This window comes from Phycodurus eques, chromosome 13 (assembly GCF_024500275.1).
Source record: "Phycodurus eques isolate BA_2022a chromosome 13, UOR_Pequ_1.1, whole genome shotgun sequence".
In the NCBI taxonomy this organism is placed as follows: domain Eukaryota; kingdom Metazoa; phylum Chordata; class Actinopteri; order Syngnathiformes; family Syngnathidae; genus Phycodurus; species Phycodurus eques.
The window spans coordinates 16228066-16250329 of NC_084537.1; the positions used below are offsets into that span (position 1 = coordinate 16228066).

Genomic DNA, 22264 nt, shown 5'->3' on the forward strand with positions numbered 1-22264 from the left:
GTGCAGTTCACCTTCAACCTTTTCTTTAAAGACAAATAGGAGTGTCTTAAAATGTAGATGTGAAGGTCAGTAGTGGCACATAACAATTTGAGAAAATTGCAGCTGTCCAATATTGGATTATTATGCATAACAAGGAAAGATGGTATCCTTTTGTTTTTCTCTACTGCGTTTAGAACACGAGCACCATGTGCCCTCTATTAGAAACCATTAGCCACATGGATAATTCCATTGAATTGATTTGAAAGAACAAGTCTGTAGAAGCCACACACACACACACACACACACACTTTGATAAAACCAAAATAAAACTTCAACCTAAATACGACTGATAGGCACATGAAGGTCTTTGAAAAGCAATACTGTCACCTAGTGGCGTGTTGTAGGTATGACTGGAATTTTAAAAGCCTTGTGGTGTATAATATCAATGTTATTGTTTATATTGTACAGTGCACTAATGGTTAGTACGTGCGTCTCACAGTTCTGAGGTTTGGGCGTTCTAATTTTCACCAGAGCAACAAGGTGCACTCAAAAAGCATACTGAAGAGTCGGTTGCATGTTACCTTCTGATGGAAAGGTGCACACCATGGCTTTGAACTGAGTCATCCTCCATTGCCTTACATTACCCCAATAGTACAACTCAAGCACCTGACAACAAATCAATGACAGAAAACATGGAGTGATTGGACATTTCTCTACTTACATGCACGGACATGAAGGGAAAAAATAAATTTATATATATATATATATATATATATATATATATATATATATATATATATATATATGACTCACACCATACGTAGGTAAAAGAAGACATCTAATTTCAAATTATTGAAAAATGTATGACTATTCTCCAAAATATAAAACTTTTTTTCACATATTACCTGCACTTCAGTCTTGAAAATATACAACTTTCTTTAATCTCGAATATAGACCGTTATCTCTAAAATATACAACTCTATTCTCAAAATTATAGTTTAAAAAAAAAAGCAAAAACAATATAAAATTTTATTCATGTAATATTATGACTTGAACCCTGAAAAATCTTTTATCTTGAAAATATATGAATTCGTACCTCGAAAATATAAACTTTATTTATTTCATGTTGAAAATATGCAACTTTATTCATTTATTACGACTTGAGCCTTCAAAATATACCATTTTATTCACGTAATATGACTTCTCAAAAATATAAATTATTCACGTAATATTACTTCAATCGAAAGACTATCCATCTTTACCTAAAAATACTTAAAACTTTTTTAATATTATGATTTAACCTTGAAAATACACAACTTTATTCACGTCACAACGTTTTGTGTAAAAAAATATACGACTTTATCAACCAATGAAAAGTTTATCTTTACAGCACTTTTCATACAAAACATGCATTTATTATGTAATATTACGACTTTCACCTCGACCTCCACCTTTGTTTTTAAAATGTACTTTAATATCACAGAGTATATGATTAGACTTAATTCATACAGGATTTTGACTTTGACCTCAAACATTTTTAAAAACATCTTTATTCTTTAAACGTTACAACTTTATTGTCGTAAAATTAGCCTACAACTCTAATCTCATGGTGTAACATTTATTTTTCTTTCCAGCGTGACCCTAATACAGTACTCCTCCTTGTTCCTTGATCCAATTTTCCCATGGAAATTCGAAACCTCGTGAACAAAATACGAGGCGAGCGACACATCCGAGAGCCTTGCGCATTAACGGCCCAGCCTTGACGAGAGCACAACGAAGTGATGCATCTCCTCGTTTTTATACCATCTTTGTTCAACTGTGCCGCGTCTGTGCACTTACGTCCTCGTCGACATGGTAAACGAGTGCATGTCGTAACATCCGCTGTAGATTTTCCAAAACAAACGCGTCTCATGATACGTGTGTATTATTACCGTATTAGTTTGCCCTTGTACATTGTAGAATTTGAGGTTCGTGTGTGTTAAATGCCGAACTGATTCGGGGTGCGCTATTAAAGGAGACAATCCAACTGAAAGGAGGCAGGCATTTCCGGCCCCCGGCCCTCCCCCGCGTCGCTCTCATCCGGGGTGGGTCGACCACCAGCAACATCCGCGTCCCCCTCCTGAGATGGACCGCGAGACGTCGGGCTCAAGTCGGGAGTCGTTTCGCTGCTGAATTAAGGACGAAGCGAATGAGGGTGGCCCCGGCGCCTGTGTCCTAGCCGCTCGGTGTGCGGTACTCGCGGCCGCAGAAGCTCCGCAGGCCTCTCGGTCGAGGCGGTGGTGGTGCGTTCAATGCCCCCCGTTCATGGCGTGAACCGTGCTTTGGGCGGCGTGTGATGATAGGAGACACGATGACGCTCTTGTCTCTTCTTGGTCGGATCATGCGCTATTTTCTCCTGAGGCCGGAGACGTTGTTCCTGCTGTGCATCAGCCTGGCGCTGTGGAGCTACTTCTTCCACACGGACGAGGTGAAGACCATCGTCAAGTCGAGCCGCGACGCCGTGAAGATGGTGAAGGGCAAAGTGGCCGAGATGATGCACAACGACCGGCTGGGAGGCCTCAGCGTGCTGGACGCCGAGTTCTCCAAGACCTGGGAGTTCAAGAGCGACAACGTGGCCGTGTACTCCATACAAGGCAGAAGGGACCACATGGAGGACCGCTACGAGGTGCTCACCGACATCGCCAACAAGAGCCACCCGTCCATCTTCGGCATCTTTGACGGGCACGGCGGGGAGGTAAGCGGCCCGGGCCTCCCTGTTGCACCTGAATGCGTCATTTGGTCTCATCTGGACCCCAAAATACAGGATCACCATCACTGGATGCAGACAGGAAACACACACTATGACAATGTCACATGTTATTTGATTACATTGTGCACTAATGTGAGAGTTGGCTTTAATAACATTAGTGCTACTCACTATTTATATAGTCGTAGTAACCATGTGTCTCCCCTTGTGTCAAACAGAGCAGTTCCCGTGCTTAGTACTGCATAGTTTCTTTGTGTGCACCCCCCTTCTGCTGGCGCTATCACAAAGAAAGTGTGTGTGTGTTTTGTCTTCATTACACTCCCTGTGTCTTCAAGGGTCAGCGGGTTTCATCAGACTGGGTATCCTTGTGTAGCCATCTGTCACCAGTGTCCCCCAATCCCCCAGAGGTCCTAATATATTTGCCAAATAATACCACAGACCCTCCAAGGTCCACCAGTCTGTTCGAGCAGTGTTTGGTGACACTGATCAAAACCTCTATTGCGCCAAGGTGCACATTTTAAACTTTAGTAAAAAAATATTCACAGCACATCACCAAAGAATAATGTAAAAAAAGTAAAGTGTGGGGGGGGGGGGCATTGGGTCCCTCTGGCCCCCGCTGGGTGGCCGGTTGTCGGGCCGCCGCTGGGTCCCTCGGTGTGGGATGTGTCCCGTCCGCCGGGCTGCTCTCGGTGGACCTCTGGGCCTGATCCCGCCCCTCGATTGATTGGGTCCTCAGCCGCGGTGCGACCACAGCAATTACAGGACACTTCTGTCAGTCTTTGTGCATGTAAAACGGTGGCACACACCCCTTATTGGCAATAAGGCACACAATAAGGCACACACCCCTTCTTGCAACAAATAACTCATCAATATGCAAATCGCTTGTGTATCCCCTCACTTATACTCTCATCCTGTACAGTTTTATAATTTACATAATTAATGCCACCACACTTCAGCTGTACAGCCAGGTTCACGACCCTGGTCCTGCATGCTTCTTCTCATGTCCTTGTCCTGTTCTATCTTATCCTGTCCTTCCCTCACAGTGTGTAGCACTACGGCCCCATGCAACACTCATATTTAACGTTTCATTGTTGTAGATAATGTAATGATTTACTTCACTCATCCTGTTTACAATTAGAGCTGTCTTTTGTCTTTGTTTCTTTCTCCCTTTTGGAAACTTTGTTCTGTTCGAGTGATTCTTTCTCCCTTCTGGAAACTTTGTTCTGTTCGAGTGATCAACTCTGATTCTCAATATACTTCAATTGTAATACCACAGCGGAAACTTAAAAACTCCACTGTGACACAGTAAAACTGTTTCGGCATAAAAAGGATACAGATTTTCTATTCTGCTTGACCTAACAGCCAAACAGGACAAAACAAAAAAAAGTCGAACAGAACAAAGTTTTTAGAGGGGAGTGAGAAAATAATACAAAAGACAAAGCACTAACTGTAAACAAGATGAGGAAAATAGATCCTTATACATCTAAAACAATGACACATTAGATATGAATGTTGTATGGGCCAGTAGTGCTACACCTTGTGAAGGAAGGACAGGACAAGATAGGACAGGACAAGAACAGGAGAAGAAGCATGCAGGTCAAAGGTCGTGAACCCGGCTGTACAACTGAAGTGTGGTGGGAGTGGCTATGTGAATGATAAACGGCTATAGGATGAGCGTGTGAGTGAGGGGATACCCAAGCAATTCACATATTTAATGAGTTATTTGTCGCAATAAGTGAGTGGCCCCACACCCAGAAAAAAGGATGCCTACACATCCCTATGTTTGAGGCGCAAAAATACTGTATATCCTCTTAAAGGGGGAACTAAACCCCAACTTTTTTTTTGCAAGAATACGTTGTGTGCATCAGCACTTGTCAAAACACGGTTAAACAGAATAATTAATCAATCTCCAATCAAGCCCCAATATTGCCCCCATTAGCTATCGCAGCCGATTTCCTTGATGGACCCAACATATTTTGTCGCGAAGGACAAAACTTGTAGTGCGACTTGATACACGATCAGCGATTTGGCCCTACGATGCCGAAAAGAAAAGTCTAGGGTGTTTGATTTTTCTGGATATCTTCCGTGTACTGTAATATATCAACAACAACGCTCCGACAGCGCAAATCTCTCGACCAATAGGATTGCATCTTGTGACTGGCGCTCCGGCCCCCGTGCTTGCCATTGTCAACATACTTGGTCGCCGTTGTCAACATTTATTCATGCGCACAATCCATTGTTTACCGACGCTTTAGAGCATGATTCGACAAAACGCTGGCATGTTTACGTACCACCGTTAGTGCTAGCACTAGCTTGCTAGGCTGAATAACGTTTTGTTGCCTGCTTGCTAGCCGTATCATATAAAAAATAAATAAATACGTGAACACACCTCAAGCAATCCTTGAATGAACGTCCTCTACTGAGCACCGGTGACGACCACCACACATTTTCCCTCATTTTGTCACCCCACACACACACACTATACATTGGCTCGGTACGTTGTTGTCGTCGCCATGGTAACGAGTGTATCCGGTCACGTTGACCGGTGACACGTTTTCTGATTCCTCCTATCCGACAGTGTTTGATTTGACAAGATAAAGCCCAGTGATCGTTAGTATCGGAATACATGTCTTGTAATGTTGACACTATCTGCCCGAGATACGGCAAGATTTTATGGCAGTAGTCTGATATAGTGCAATCAGGAAAGACCAAATTTGTCTTGTGGTTTGATCCAAGCATCAGGGGGCTGGCACGTTGGTCAATATCACCCTCTGCTGTCGACCGAAACTAATGTCACGACTGCTCTCACGCATTGCTTCTCCTATATGCAGAACGTCACATGACCAAATCCGTTAGCGGGCTCGCTGTGTATGCTGCACGATAACTAGTATGACGACGGATGGTGACATGATGGTTTGAACAAAGTTTTAGCAAGCTCGAATTCAAACCATCATGTCTTCAACCTGTAGTTATTGTACTTATTGCAGCATACACAGTGAGTCTGTAACCTGTTTTCCAAATTTTCTCATGTGACGTTCCTTCTCACATATAGCAGAAGTAGCGCGAGAATAGTTGTGTCGTTAATTTCGCTGAACAGCAGAGGGTGATATTGCCGGACATGGCGGCCCCCTGCGACAGATGAAGATTGATGAATTATTCTGTTTAATTCTTATTCTATAAATGCCATATTAATCAGAATACCCTATTTTCACTCGCGCTGGGACCTTCAATGCATTCTTGCAAAAAAATCTGGGGGTTAGCTTCCCTTTAAAGCCTGCAGTGGCTGGAATATATTCCACTGAATCGTCGCTGGGATTTTCCAGGCCGCGACGAGAGGCTTCTGGACACTGCGGACAGGCGGCGGGCTCATCCAATACGTCACCGCCATGCTAGGTGCTGTGCCGGTGTGTGTGGTCCAAATAACAGCGACACTTCAGCAAAAGTTAACCGTTTATTAAACACGGCCGCACACGTTATTCAGATGTGGCTCACACTATATGACAGACATTAGAGCACATTCTGCTATATATCAATTTTTATATATATATATTTTTTATATATATAAACAGCCTTATATAAATGTTTCTTCACCTTCAGTTCAGGAATAACAAATGGAATTTTTTGTCAAGTTTTGATTTGTAATAGAATGTGTAGTGTTCCCAATGCATTTGCCTGTATTGAAATAAAAGCTATTACTACTTTTCTAAAATGCACACTATTATTCTGAATACAACTGCATATTCTATTCTGTTTAGTCTATTATGAAATGGTGAGACTACAATTTCCAGAGCTTTGGCCCAATAAATTTAAGGCAAGCTTAAGGATTTAATTTCCTTAAGAATTTGCGGGTGGATGAAAACTTAAATGAATATTTTCTTAAAGCAATCCTCCTGCTGCAGAGCCACCAGAGAACTTGACGCCCTCTCCTTCCACATCTTGTATCAGTCTTTCATTTCCTGTGGCTCTCAGCAGTCTTGGAGAATGGAAATGTGTGTTTACTCAACGGATTCCCTGTCTATTCCTGTTCTAAAGACAAATATTTAACCTCTACCCAAGCAGAACGTTTCTGGTTTTCTCTCAAGATGTGCTTTCCTTCCTGTCTTTAACTTCTTTTCATTATTTTCATTCTATGTCTGTGTTATATTTATTGATCAGGCTATGTTGGGTGCTCTCAAACCAAATTTCTCAGATTTCTGGGTCTTTGAAATAATTATTAATACTGATGTCAACATGATGCAGTCATTTATCAAACTTAAAATGTAAGTAAATGGCTCGCACACAGTAAATATTTGGATGACTATCTTGTTAGCCATTTAGCATTCCTTTCCTGACTATATAAGTCTACCTCTTAAGGAGAAATAAAAGTGTGGAATTTCTCTTGTAAGGTTCCTCTAACTGTAAAACCGGCCAGAAGTGCCACACAAAACTTTTTTATGTGAAAAATACTAAACAAAATAGTGTGAAGTAAATTATGTTGGTCCAGGCTTAAACCATAAAAAGAGTGATTAACTCTTCACACATTTGCCCAGTAACATTTTTAACATTCTTAAAATTACAAAAGCTAAATAAATTTAAAACAAGCCAAAACCTTATGAAGATACCTGTCAGACAAAGAAGTTCCATTTTCATTACTAAAAATGTTCCTCTTTGCCATCACTGGTAGTGGTATCCTTCTCTTCTGTTGTGTTTGCACATAAAAGAACACTTTTGAGACATTTTCACTGAAAAAAAAAAAAATGGTTAAATTCCAAATTTGTTTTTTTTCCCCCCTTTGGATGTTACACCGTAGCTACTGTATGTAGTATATATAATAAAATACTTCATTGTATATACAATAAAATAAAACATATTTGGGTATTACAGCACACTATACCTAAATATGATGCAGCTCTTCCCCTGTTAAAAAAAACAAAAACAAAAAAAAAAACAAAGAATAACAATTATTTGGATCAGAAGTATAAACTATGTATAGACTCATACAGTTGTGACTAGGCCATTAGGACTATTATGCTTCTCCATAATCATGACAAGCAATATGAGGGAGAGAGCAAGTGGACCGCAGGCAGGATGGAGCTTGCTTAATAATTCAACAGGAGGGTTCAATATTAGTGACTGTAAAATTAAATGGGCTGATAAGAGCCTTTACATTATTTATTCTAAGTAAAGCTTCAGAAATGGAGAAACTGCGGGAAAATAACGGAATCTGATTTGTGACGTGACATCTGCTTAACCCCATTCACCTTTTCCCCAGGCTGCAGCAGACTTTGTGAAGGCCCACCTGCCTGAAGCCTTGAGGCAGCAGCTGCAGGCGTTGGAGCGAGAAAAGAAGGAGGGCGCTCCGTCGTACGCCGGCATACTGGAGCAGCGAATCCTGAGCGTGGACCGAGAGATGCTGGACAGGCTGTCTGCCAACCACGATGAAGCGGGTCAGTCTAGAGGAAGCTTTGTCTGCAGTCTGCAATTGAAAAGATTGAGCACAACATGTAAATCACTTCAGGATTAGAACAGGATTACTAAGAAAAAGGTTTGAGGACCATTTTATATATCAGTAATGCACAAGTTAGAAGAAATGTTTTTGAAAGCTTTGCTATAATGTTACCATTGTTTCATTGATTTTTACCAAAACAACATCCCCTAATTGCCCTATCTCAACCACTGAATTTAAAAAAAACGCATGACAATGAAAGCATTTTCACTCACGGAGACAGCACTTTATACACTACACTTTGTGTATGTGGCACATGGACACATCACCAAACAAAATGCAGCCCCACTGCGTCGACAACTTTACCGAGCAATCACTTATGTGCCACTTATCAGAAGCCAAAGTTTATCTTTCCCTCCAACAACAGTCGATGCAGCCCTGCGTACCTTTTTGGCTTTAACATAACAGTCTGGCCGCCGCTTGAAAGTGGTGCTCGATCTTCAACCAGGCTAGCTGGTTAGGTCATTGTGAGGTTTTACGCAAGTGAACAAAACACTTAACATAGTGCGTACAATTAGATGGGAAGATTGAGGAAGGAGATTGATGAAGGACAATCAAGGTACTTAGCATTAGCTGTAAATCAATGCACTCAATTCAAGGGTATGTTTACACAAGAGCAAACAGCAGTTCCTGCAAAACAATACTGTAAATGCTACAATAAGTATTTCATGCCAATCGTTAGCAATGTCCCTTTGTAAGTCAACACTATGGGAATGTGCCTTATTCAATTCAATCATCTTTGTCAGCTACCTGTATATGTTTGAGTTTAGAATTTGATGTACACTGCCAGCACCTAATGTGTCTCTGCTGAAGACATTGTACTGTATGTACCTTCAGCCGTTTTATGTCCTTTTCAAACATGTCTTGTCCAGGTACCACGTGTCTGGTGGCACTGCTGTCAGACAGGGAACTAACAGTGGCCAACGTCGGCGACTCCCGCGGTGTCCTGTGCGACAAAGACGGCAACGCCGTCGCACTGTCCCACGACCATAAACCGTATCAGCTCAAGGAGCGCAAGAGGATCAAGAGGGCAGGTAAGATAAGAGGAAAACTATTAGAATAGTCACCATGATGAATGTGCTGTCTAGAGCGGTGTTTCCTGAACTTGAGCCAAGGCACATATTTTACTTTAGAAAAATGTCATGGCACAACACCGAACAAAAACATCACAAAACACACTCTACATAGCGTAATCTCAATTTAATCACAGATTGACTTACTTAGTATGAAATCCAGACCTGTTAATTAATTTCTGTTCTATGACTGGCACTAGGTGAGTACACAGGGTAATGGAGCCTTCTGCCATCTAGAGAAATAGCATTTTACTTGTTCTGCCTGTCACTTGTATATGTTGCCGGTATAGATATAGATGAACAACATTTTTGTCTCACTAGTAACCTGTAGTTGTCATACTAGTGTGCAGAAATGTCATGCATTCATGGAAAAAAAGATTAATAGTAACTTGTTGTGTTCATGCGCCACAGTCATTCTACTAGTGCGCGGAATTGTCTTACTAGAGAGGATAAAGCACGTACTAGTACAAAGACCTTAAGCTTGATATCAAATCTATGATAAAAATGGCTTTTCATACTGCCTGGCATAGATAGATATTATTTGTATTAAATATTTTCAGACCAAGTAAGTAAAATTGGATATAATGTAATATTGGAATTTTCAGCAGCGTACCTTATGATCTCTTTGGGAATCACTGGAGGAAAACATTTTCAGTGCTTGGATACCACCTCCTGGTGTGTTCTGACACAGCATCTTTTAACCCTGCCACAGGAGGCTTCATCAGTTTTAACGGCTCTTGGAGAGTTCAAGGAATTCTGGCCATGTCCCGCTCTCTGGGCGACTACCCGTTAAAGAACCTAAATGTGGTCATCCCCGACCCGGACATCATGACGTTCGACCTGGACAAACTGCAGCCGGAGTTCATGATCCTGGCGTCCGACGGCCTGTGGGACGCCTTCAGCAACGAGGAGGCGGTGCGCTTTGTCCGCGAGCGCCTGGACGAGCCGCACTTTGGTGCCAAAAGCATCGTCCTCCAGTCCTTCTACCGAGGTTGCCCAGACAACATCACCGTTATGGTGGTCAAGTTCAAAAGCAGGGCGGGGGGGAGCAGCAAGGCGGCGGACTAGGGCAAGTGGACTGCATGGGATTTTACCCGTCATGTAAAATACTACAGGAGGACAGAGACAAGATAGAGCTTGAGTACTGGCTAAGTGTACAACTATATGAATCAAACACACAAAATTAAGACAAGGGAGCCTGAATACTATTAATAATTGCCCAAGAGAAAGTACCAGCATCTATTCAAGTATTACAGTTTACTGTCCATTACTGATGCAGCCCCCACAGGAGCTTCTTCAGGAGAGACTACGGTCCGTGCCTAATTGTAATGTGTGGAAAAACACCAGCCTTCTTTCTGCATTCAAAAAAATAGTTCCCATTTCCTCAAATAGTGGCATCTTTCCCAATAGACCCTTTGCCAAAGTTAAACATGGAATTGAACAAATAAGTGCTGTGCATCAAACAGACACCTGCTTTTATCCCTTCACATGTTAAAAGTAGGTGGCTGTCCTTTACTATGCCTAAACACACACCACCTGCAGAGCAGACGGGGAATCTGTAAAGCTGAAGTTCTTGGAGTGTAAAGATTAGTCTCTTCAAATTAACATGACATGTTTTTGGAAGCTGTGATTGAAAAATGAACAATATGATGTTCACTGACAAGAAGAGAATGCCTCTCTGGGAAAAGAAAGTGATGTATTACATCCACACTAACATCATTCAGTCAAACTAAAAGTGACTCCAATGATTGATGGAGGCCGTGTAAAACAATCCATCCATCCATCCATCTTCTATAGCGCTTGTCCTCATTAGGGTCACGGGTGAGCTGGAGCCTACCCTAGCTGACTCTAGGTCAGATGTGGGGTACACCCTGGACTGGTCGCCAGTCATTCTCAGATTACATATGGACAAACACCATTTACACTCACATCTCTGGGGAATTTAGTCTCCAATTAACCTAAAAAGCATGTTTTGGGGATGTGGAAGGAAAGTAACACGGGGAGAACATACTGTAGACACTTGTAAGACAGTATTTTATATACTATACTACTATAAAGACATAATATCATGATAAAACTGGATTTCTACAAATAAAGGGATCCCTTTAAAATATGCCTGCTACTCTACAGTTGAGTTAAAAAAAAAACAAAAAAAAAACTCCTCTGGCCACTATATGAGGAAATAAAGTTTGATTTTAACATTGCAGATCTGGAAGAATTTGTCAGTCCTCCCGAAATATGACAGAACCTTATTCAACTTCATAATACAGTGGTGCCTTGAGATAAGCGTTTAATTCGTCATTCGGTCCTCAGAACAGTCGTCCACCGTGCCGCACAAAAATAAACATTATTTACATAATTTTAAATAAAACGTAAACAATCAGTTTTTGCCACATTTTGTACTTCAATTCAATAGACATAGTTATGCTACTTCGGGTATGCGCACCTTGGCCGCCTGGCAGTAGAGGGCAGACATACGGATATGCATGGAGACGGTCACTCCTCAGCAGGCCGCAGAAGTCGTTCTTCGCAGAAGATTTAAAAAAAACGCCTGTGAGTATTGTTATATTATGTGTCTGTGTGTGTTGCTATTTAATGCTACCTTTACATCAGAAGACTTAGAAAATATTTGGAAAGGGTTAGAAAACTATCATCTCACAAAGGCTCACATCTAAAGACAAGAGATTAGAGATTTTCGTCTCAGACTGAGATTTAAGCCCAGCCCCTTTGTTTACAAAGTTTCCTGTTTCCTTTCTTTTTTTAGAGCTCATCTATTGGTATTTGGTTAAACTAATCATATAAAAAGACGTCTGATGTTGTCATAAAGCCAAGACTAGGAAAAGACTGATCTAAAACAGCTGAGTACTACCTTATACTAAAGGATCAAGATGACGGTAGCACGCTGTGACTCCAGTAAAACTCCTCAAATGTTCTTCTGACTTTCAGTTTTTAGTCTGTGACTGTGAAATTCGTTAGGTGTAAGCCCAGCCTAAGGGTTATAACACCTCGACACCAGCGGCATTCGTTATCCCGTTAGGTGTAAGCCCAGCATAAGGGTTATAACACCTCGACACCAGCGCCATTCGTTATCCCATCTATGGCGTTTTTCACTGTTTGAACTGTTTGTTAGCATTAAGCTAAATGGAGCTATGTGGTCTTTTTAAATACAGAACATGTATTCTCTTTGTTTGATTTATAGTTTGATAGTAAACTTCAACTGGGGTGGCAATAAAAGGCTTAAAGCTTTTTTGAATAATTGTACACTATCTCTAATCACGCGGCACGGTAGTCGACTGGTTAGCACATCTGCCTCACAGTTCTGAGGACCGGGGTTCAAGTCCCGGCCCCACCTGTGTGGAGTTTGCATGTTCTCCCCGTGCCTACGGGGGTTTTGTTCGGGTACTCCGGTTTCCTCCCACATCCCAAAACATGCGCGGTAGGTTAATTTAAGACCCTAAATTGTCCGTAGGTATGAATATGAGTGCGAATGCTTGCTTGTTTCTATGTGCCCTGCGATTGGCTGGCAACCAGTTCAGTGTGTACCCCGCCTCCTGCCCGCAGTTAGCTGGCATCGGCTCCAGCATACCCGTGGTCCTAGTGAGGATAAGCGGTGTAGATAGTTGGATATCGCTCACTCTCTCCCACTCTCTCCCACTATCTCCCAAACTGCTGCTTATTGTTATGCGAGTTGAGTTCACTGCCACCATTCAGCGTTTGTATCTCAAATGTTTGCGTGCAAGTCAAAGCAAAATAATAATAATAATAATAAATGTTTTAAATCATATGAATTACAGCCTGTATCTAAAAAAAAAAACAAGGGTCACTCGCATCTCAAGGCACCACTGTACACACTTAAAATGCACTTTTATTTGCTGACATAACACTTCTTCAATGAAGCAAAATTATTTGAATGGATAGTATCTGATGTGGTATATTACCGGTCCTTATGTATCTCTGAAACTCAAGAACAAAAGTGGCAGCTGCTGTAAGAATCTGAATGATGAGACATGGTGTTGGACTGCAGTACAGCTGCAGCAGCCGTACAGTGCAAAGTAAGGCGAGAAGCCCCTGAAGCAATATAATGTACGACCAGTGTTGTCAGAAGCGATACATTTCAAGCAAAAGCTACAGTTTTCATTTTAATGAATTATGTGTTCTCGCTGGACTATGTTCTAGTCGGATATTGTATGACCTGTTGAGCACCACTCCACAAACAAAAGGTAGCATTACTGCATGCATGTTCCATTGCATTGTCTTTATTTTGCTCTAATGTCAAAGGTGTTTTTTAAAGGTTTTTATGCCAAATCCGACCAAATTCCCTTTAAAAGTGGCTTCTTTGTGAAAGAAGTTGAAGCGTTTATTTTAATTTTAAACATACAGTACCTTATATGCCTTATTTATTTGTTTTTGGTGTCAAGCAGATTGCCAAATCTGTGTACTGTATATACATATTGTTTTTGTTCTTCTGTTTTACAATAAAACATACTCATCACTTCACTCTGGACCTCATCATTTCAACAAGGGTTGGGGGCAACCATACATCCCATTGACTGCATTCGGCTCTTGAAATTATTGGATCCTGCCGACATGCAATCAGTCACAAACAATAAGCTATATAAAACTGTTATTATAAAACCATAAACATTTAACTCACAAATGCTCATAATGCGTAATATTTGTCTTATATCCTTTCAAAATAGCACCTGACTACAATGTAAAAATCCTGATCTGCTTTTGTCTTTTTTGTACTCCAGATGCCTTCTAGCAAATAAGTTAGCATACGAAATAGCATGTTAGCATGTTTGCATTTGAACCGTTCTTTATCAAAATAGTAAGGGCCCAAAGAGGACAATGTTAATTCCTTAACCCTCTGCCTTCCAGTTTACTGTACTTTGCTGTAGGTGTATTTTATCATATTAAGTGTGAAATTTTAGAATTTTAGCTATTCCGTTTCAAGCCAAAATGTAAAATTCTTATCGATCCGCCTCAGCGCTTTCTCTACTCAGGTTGCTATATCTAGCTATATGTTAGCATTTGAGCCATTCTTTTTCCACAATAGTATCTGACCACACGGTACAATTTGAAATCCTCATTGATCTACCTTTGTGTTTTATGTGATATCCTGCATTATGTTGTATACAAATTATTAGCATGTTAGCATTTGAGATATTTCCTTTCAACATAGTACCTGGACAATGGGCACAATGTTAAATCCTTATCGATCTGCCTCAGCGCTTCTTATAGTCAGGTTACTATATAGAAATATGTTAGAATAAAAACTGTTAGCATTTGAGCTAATCGCTTTCACAAATAGTACCTAACCATAGGGCACAATGTTGCATTCTTATCGATCTGCCTTTGTGCTTTTGGCACTCGGGATGACATTTTGCTATCTGTTAGCATACCAACTTTTAGAATTTGAGCTATTCCCTTTCAAAATAGTAGGTAGGATTGAGACCAACGTTGAAAATGGTTCGACAAGGAAAGCCCAACTAGCCATATATCTTTCACAAAAGCGGATTACAGATTGGCAACAGGTAGCAGGCCCATTTAAAATGTCAATATGAATTTTTCTTATGACTGCTACTGCGTTGGGTAGTGATGAACTACAAGGCGTTCCGACATTATATTTAACTTATGTCGCAGCTGTGGGAACTGAACTGACCTGGATAAAATAGTATTACAGTCGAGCATGTGGAAGGTGGACTCAGCCTTTAGTTGGGAGTATTGCCGTTCCATCAATAAGAACAGTGGTGACATCACTTCAATGACTGCGCCTGGCTAACATTGTAACAATGTCAACAAGGCACACAGCAGTGAAACCCAACTCTTTCATGTGCGACTCTGAACGTCCAAGTGATGGCCTGTGCCAGGTGGACGCACTCAGAATAGTCTGGATGTGACCGCAGTGAGTGAGTGTTTGGTGACCACAAATACATTACATTACTGCTGAACGGGAACACTTTGATAAACGCATCAAAGACGCAAAGGGGGGACTGGTTAAATAAGGCGCACAGGGGCACATGACAGTTAAACTTCTGGAGTTTTGAGGAGATTTTGCATCAAAAATGGGTCAGCATGGTTCCAAATCTCCACCGGAAGCGCGTGTGATTTTCCAGCGTTTGACCACGGTGGATTTGTCTCAAAAGGCGAACGCAGCTTCTTCTCAAGACCAGGTCGTGTGGATCCAGAGGTCGGTCAGTCGCCAGCGTGCGCAGCGGCCACCACCAGAGAGACCCGTAGGCCGCTCACCTCGGAGCCATGGCCGCCGGGACGCCACGGGGCTGGTGTACGTCATGGACAACCCGACCGGCGGAGTGTGGGTGAAGCCCAAAGAGCAATGGACTAGAACCTGACCCCAGATACAACATTAAAGGAATTATTCAACCCAACCAAGTGAGGAACAACACAAATCCAATCGTGTCGGCCTTTGGATATGGCACCCCCGACGTGCAGCAGATCCATATGATTGTCTGCTGGTCCACTAGGAAGTTGAGTGGATCGATGCTGTTTATTGATTTAGTCAAGTGAGACATTCATGTAGCGAATGCTGGACTTCATTGGGTGGGGGACGTGAGGCCAAGAGGAAGCGAAGTAGTGGATCACATGAAGAAAACAAGCATTTGTTTACATGCCGACTGCAGCTGTGTTCTTGGGAATCAATAATAAGAGTACAGTAGCCTTTATATGGCACTATATATAAAAAGTGTCTGGCAAAGGGTCAAATGAGCCCAATTTCATTTTCTTGCCAGAAGTAACTTGAATACAGCTTGTTTGAAGAATGTGAACTGTTTGAAACATTTAAGCTGTGATTCATTCTTTTTTTTTTACAGTTGAATGAGCCTGTGAAGTGTTCTAAAATGTGGTATGCTTAAGGGCGTGGAAGTTGGACGGGGAAATGGTATTTATTTCCTGGCCACGTCACTACACGCCTATTTAGCTCGTTTTGAAACTGGTCATAAGTCAAACCAGTCAAGTGATGATTTAGGATGGCTTTAGTACAATCAGGTTATACTTCTTTTGTAAGTTGATTGTTTAATGTTGTGCGCACATGATGTCTGTTTTGTTCCACAACCAATAAAGCTGTAGACATTTGATTATAACACTTTGGCCCTTGACATGTTTATTTAACAATAAAGCTCCTGTTTATATTTTTAGACAGTGCTTGAGAGATAATCCCTTGATTGTTGTTTCTATTCTTTGCATACAGCTGTAATGATGTGGTTGAAATCACTCATGGCTTGGCTGTTATATGTTTTGTTAGAGTTTATTGTTTGCACTTTAGGATCACAATTCTAGTTGTTTTTTTTTATATTATATTTTTTACATAGGTCTCTTTGGGAACTATTGGGCTAAATCTAGGACTTCAATACTAATTTCGTGCCATCTATGTTTTCGGAATGTGAGAGGCAGAGTACCCAGAGAAAACCCACGCAAGCACAGCGGGAACTGCAAACGTGTACAATAAACTGATAGCAACGAGCCCTGCTGCGAATAGTGAAGAAAACAAGAGGAATTGACCCCTACCCAAATGTCCTCCAATTCATCTTGCATTAACTTTGAACTAAACGGCTTATAGTTTGTTCAGAAAAAAAAAGTGTGTGTACATCCACGTGTGGCAAAAACTCTCCGTAGCAACCCAGCTAAACATAACTCCTCCCAAATATACAAAGCTTGTCTCTTACTCCAGATCTATCACTTCAACATACTTTCTCAAACCAACCGTACTGCATTACTATTTAGGCAGGGCTTTGGTGTCATCTTGTGGCATCTTTAGTTTATTAAAGTGCAGAAATCACAAACAGGCAAGTTTCTCTGCAAATAGCTGAGGATAGTTTCCACAAGAAAAAAAATGCAAATAGGTGAATTCATGAACAGTGAACCGCTGCGAGTCCACAAGGTGTCTCAGAAAAGTTCCAGGACTGGTGTCAAAAACGATATATTTCACATCCAAACTTCAAACTACAAGTTTTCCCCTAGGAAGTAATTCCCCTGGAGTATAACACACATTCGCAGGCTTCATGCACTTCTGGAAGGATTCTCCTAGGAACCTCCACAACTCAGTCATCACAGATATCTTTACATCGTTCACCTGGCGAAAACGAGTCCCCTTGATGACCCTCTTCGAGTTCAAGAGAGTCAGGGAAAGAAGATGAAAAAATGTAACATGGGTGAGTCGGGAGGTCGCTCCAGCACGGCAATGTTCTTCTCGGCCAGAAACTGTCGGATGCTGAGGCATTGTCAGCAGGCGCCTTGTCATGCTGAACAAACCACAGATTGCACTGCCACAAAACTCTCGCCATCTTCTAGCGCACTAATTGAAGCAAACGTGGCAGCATATCTCAACACAAAGCAAAAAATAAATACAAATAAAAAATACAATACAAATCGAGCAACGGCTTGTAACTCAGACAACTCATAAATTGGCACACTCACAAGTCAAGGTACCACTACTTAAAAAAATAATCTACCGTACGTATCAATGAGTCATAGTATAGTTAAAATTCTATCATTTCCTTATCTGAAAGTGTTTGGATCACCACCACTTTTTCCTCCATGGTGTCTGTGGCAAACACAGGGAATTGCATGGGCACAGATATTTGGGTACAGTATATTTGAATCCAAAAGCTACTTTATTTTTTAGCCTTGTTGAGTGTCTTGACCTAGTACTATAAATATCTGACTGCAAAAAAAGCACTTTTTTTTTTAAACGTTGCCGGTGTGGGACAGACAACACGACTGAGACAGACAACACGTAATGGCTGGACAAATTTGGTCTTTCAGGATTGCACTGTGTCAGACTACTGCAATAAATTATTGTATTCCGATAAGACTGCATCCCGCCTTTTACGATCACTGGGCTTTATCTTATCTAGCGCCGGGAGAGGACGTTCATTTAAGGATTGCTTGAGATATGTTCACATACTTTTAATACGATATGGCTCGCAAGCAGGCAAAAAAAAACGTTACGTAGCCGAGCAAGCTAGTGGTACCACTAACAATTGTTCGTAAACAATGCGGGCCTTCTGCCGAATCATTCTCTAAAGTTTTGGTGTGTGTGAAGTAATTTCATTACAATAAAGTACTTTAATTACACTAAGTTAGCTTCTAACAGTGTTTTATTTCTTTCTTTCATTATTTCTGTCATGTTGAGATGACTTTTGAAGATACTCAGTATACAGTACACAAGTATGTACAGTAAATGAACAAGTGATTTCAATCGACACATTGCTCCATCTTGTGATCGGTTATCGTTTTAAACTCGCTGATCGGTCCCAAAAATCCTGATCGTGTAAAGCCTACTTTTCAGTTGATGATAAAATTATTTGCAGACGTGGAGGATGAAATGACTGAATACGCTCCCCGTTTACAACACCACGACCTTCTCCGAGATGGTGCCCACATGGTTCAAATCCTTAGTCTCCTTTGTCCCTGTAGCTCAGCTAATGGTTCATCTATTAAAATGATTACAACAGTCAGACGCGCTACAGGATATGACGCCAGATCCAGAACACACCTTAAACGACATGTGAGCAGGTAAAACGTGAACACCCACAAAGGGAGGGGGGGGGGGGGAACAAACCAAAAAAAACCACCTAATTCAGACTGTGTGAGTACCTGGCCGTACTTGTATGACCTGAATGGGGCAGCGAGGCTCCACACAACCAGAGGCCCGGGTCCTCCTCCTGGGTCTGGACAACGCGGGAAAGTCGACCATCTTGTACAAGCTGAAACACAACAAGCTCGTCGGCACGGTTCCCACCATCGGCTTCAACGTGGAAATGATCGACGTGAGGAAGAAGAAGAAGAACTTGGCCCTGACCGTGTGGGACGTTGGCGGCCAGGCGGAAATGCGACGTCACTGGCGGAGCTTCTACCAGGACACCGCTGCCGTCGTCTTTGTGGTGGACAGCGCGGACAGGGGCAGGGCGCAAGAGGCCAAACGGGAGCTGGAAAACGCCCTGAGGAGCGAGCAGCTCCGCGGCCGTCCGCTCGTCGTGCTCGCCAACAAGCAGGACGTGGACGGCGCCATGACCGTGAGCGAAGTCAAAGACTACTTCAACCTGAAGAGGATTTGCGCCGAGAGGGACTGGTACGTCCAGCCGTGCTCCGCGTCCACGGGCTTCGGCCTGGAGGAAGCTCTCAAGATGGTCAGCCACACGATCAAACTGCCGTCGGAATCCGCAGCCCACGTCAAGGAGAACATTAAGGGCACAGTGAGTTACATCAAAGCCAAGTCTGTGAGGCGTTGAATGTGGATTTTGATTGGATTTGTTTCCCCAACACTTGGGAATAACCACAAAAAAGTGTCATTTAATAAGCTGGCACTGCTGTGGTGATCAGAATTGGAGGTATGGTTAGGAAAAGTGGACAATACAAGTGCCATAATGAACATTTACACCATTTCGTAAGAAACAACTTGAACTGTGGCAATGTTTAAGCCAAAACAAATATTGTAATTGAAAATAGTACTACAATTTTTTTTAAATGGGCTTTAGTTTTGAAATGTTTCCCTCAAAACATGCAATTACAGTACAGTAGTTGTAATAAACAAGTTTTTAAAATTTTCTATAAAATCACAAAGATCACTGATACTGTATTGTGGTAAATACATTTAAATTCTAGTTTTGAGCATTTGGGAATATTGGTCCCACTGACTATTTAAATTCATTTAAGATACATTGATACTATATTGTAGTAAATTGTGGTTTTGAAAAGTTATTGTAGTTGGTCCCATAATGCAAATGTACACTATTTTGTTTGCAACTTAATTTTAAGTGTGGCAATGTTTCAACCAAAACATAAATCAGAACTTGTAAACGGGAAATCTTATAATCAACACTTCGGTCCTTCAAGGATCACTGATACAATATTTTGGTAAATTTCATTTGAATTGTAGCTTAGAAAATTTGGCAAGCGTTCTGTAATGAAAATGTGTACTAACATTTAGTAAGCAATAGTGTCAGTGTTTCAACCAAACGTAGATACTTTTTAGTCCAAGGCCTGAAAAAAGGCCGTTTTGAAATCTGAAAAACATACATCAATACTTGCGTACCATTTCAATCAGCTACAAATACTGTACACAAATAATGGACTGAGGTTTTGAAATCTTCCGATATAAATTCCTATAAAGAAGACTGGTATCATATTGTAAACATTTCATTTGAATTTTGGTTTCAAAAAGTTACCAATTAGTCCCATAATGGAATGCTGCAATGTCATAATTCGCCGATCATTGATCGGCTCCGCAAAAGACATTTACTCCGCGTCGCCATCGTGCACATTATATTTGAATCCAAAAGTACCCCGCCTGCTGCCCAAAGATAGCTAGGTTTGGCTCCAGCACTCCGGCGACCCTTGTGAGGAGAAGCGGCTCAGAAAATGGATGGATGGATGGATCAGACTACTGCAATAAAATAATGTATTCCGATACCACCGCACCCCATTTTTTTTCGATCATTTGGCATTATACGTACTTTTAATACGATACGGCTCACAAGCAGGCAATAAAATGTTATGTAGCCTAGCAAGTGAGTGGTAGCACGAACGGTTGTTCGTAAACATGCCGCCATTCTGTCGAATCACGGTCTAAAGTTTCGGTGTGGGTGAAGTCATTTAATTAAAAATTATTTAATTACAGTAAGTTAGCACCCATTATTTCTGTCATGTAATGTTGTTTCGACCTGACTCATTAGAATACACGATCTGACTGGAGCAGTGATTTCCAACCTCTGTGGAGCCAAGGAACATATTTTACAATTGAAAAATCTCACGGCACACCAACAAACAAAAATGTCACAAAAAGCGGAGACGTTAATTACTGTATTTACTTCCTGCCATCTAATGGGAGACCATTCATTTGTTCTGTCTCTCACTATGCCTCACTGGTATAAATAGAGGAACAAAGATACATTTATTGTAAATATAATTTTTTGAGCAATTCAGTACACAAGTATATACAGTAAAAGAACAGGTCATTTCAATAGACACATTCCTGCATCTTGTGATCGGATCAGTTTTTTAAACTCGCTGATCGGCCCCAAAAATCCTGATCATGGAAAGCCTAGTAAATACATTTCATTTGAATGTTTGACCAAATTATCAAAATGTTTAGTTATATGAAATGATGAATGATAATGAAAAAGTGTTTAGATATCACTTTTTAATGCTGAGACAACCTTTTGTAAATTTCTGTGTGTATAGAAATTCAGGGGTGAATGTGTACCAGATAATACATTGGATGTATTGTAAAAAAAAAAAAAAATTCTCCACATTGTTTGAGCCCAGAACATCGTATACCTTTGTCAAAGAGTTGAGAACCAAGTTAGTGAACTGACAGGCATGTGAAAGTCCAGAAACCATCTGGTGGGATACATTTTGGTAGTTATATTTTCATTTTCTACATTCAATTATTTAATATAATTAATTTAATGGTATATTAATTATTATTCAGTTATTGAATGTTAGTAATTATATAAAACATACAGAAGCCGATTCCCTTTGTCACAAACATTTCTGTGATGAATGTTGAACTTGTTTTACAGACCAAACTTATCTTTTACATTTCCTTTGTCACACTGGCAAAAATCAGTGAAAGTAAAAATAAATTTAAAAAAATATATATATATATACCTTATTGTGTGTATGTCAGGTGGACCAAGCAATGAGCTGACATTAAATTGAGTGGCTACAGAGTGGCTGTAATAAGTCACCGCTGACATCACTTGACTGTAACGTGATCCTTGTTTTGCTGAAAGACACTGTAGGAAAATACAGTTCAGCACTATTCATTCCTGAAATTATAGGAATAATGGGCATACTGCACATTGTATGAAATGTATGTTTAGTCTGATTTACATTTCTGTGGTGGACCTCTATGCATTGTTTTGTCATTTTGAGAAATGTTGAAGATAACAACGTATATAGCTTAATGTGAATAAAATTAATGTTTCAAGTTCATGAGTTCAAATTATTTGTCCT

The 22264-nt window shown here is 41.0% G+C and overlaps 2 protein-coding genes across 2 annotated transcripts; both read left to right on the forward strand.

Annotated features, from left to right (window-relative positions):
• Window positions 1-1789: 1789 nt before the first annotated feature.
• ppm1la (protein phosphatase, Mg2+/Mn2+ dependent, 1La) lies at window positions 1790-13773 on the forward strand. Its single transcript, XM_061694637.1, has 4 exons — window positions 1790-2713; window positions 7977-8151; window positions 9083-9244; window positions 9996-13773. Exons 1-4 carry the CDS (start codon window positions 2315-2317, stop codon window positions 10349-10351), a joined length of 1092 nt encoding a protein of 363 aa, XP_061550621.1. The 5' UTR covers window positions 1790-2314; the 3' UTR covers window positions 10352-13773.
• A 5111-nt stretch (window positions 13774-18884) lies between these two features.
• arl14 (ADP-ribosylation factor-like 14) lies at window positions 18885-22256 on the forward strand. Its single transcript, XM_061694772.1, has one exon. The coding sequence runs from the start codon at window positions 18925-18927 to the stop codon at window positions 19534-19536; it is 612 nt and encodes a 203-aa protein (XP_061550756.1). The 5' UTR covers window positions 18885-18924; the 3' UTR covers window positions 19537-22256.
• Window positions 22257-22264: the final 8 nt, after the last annotated feature.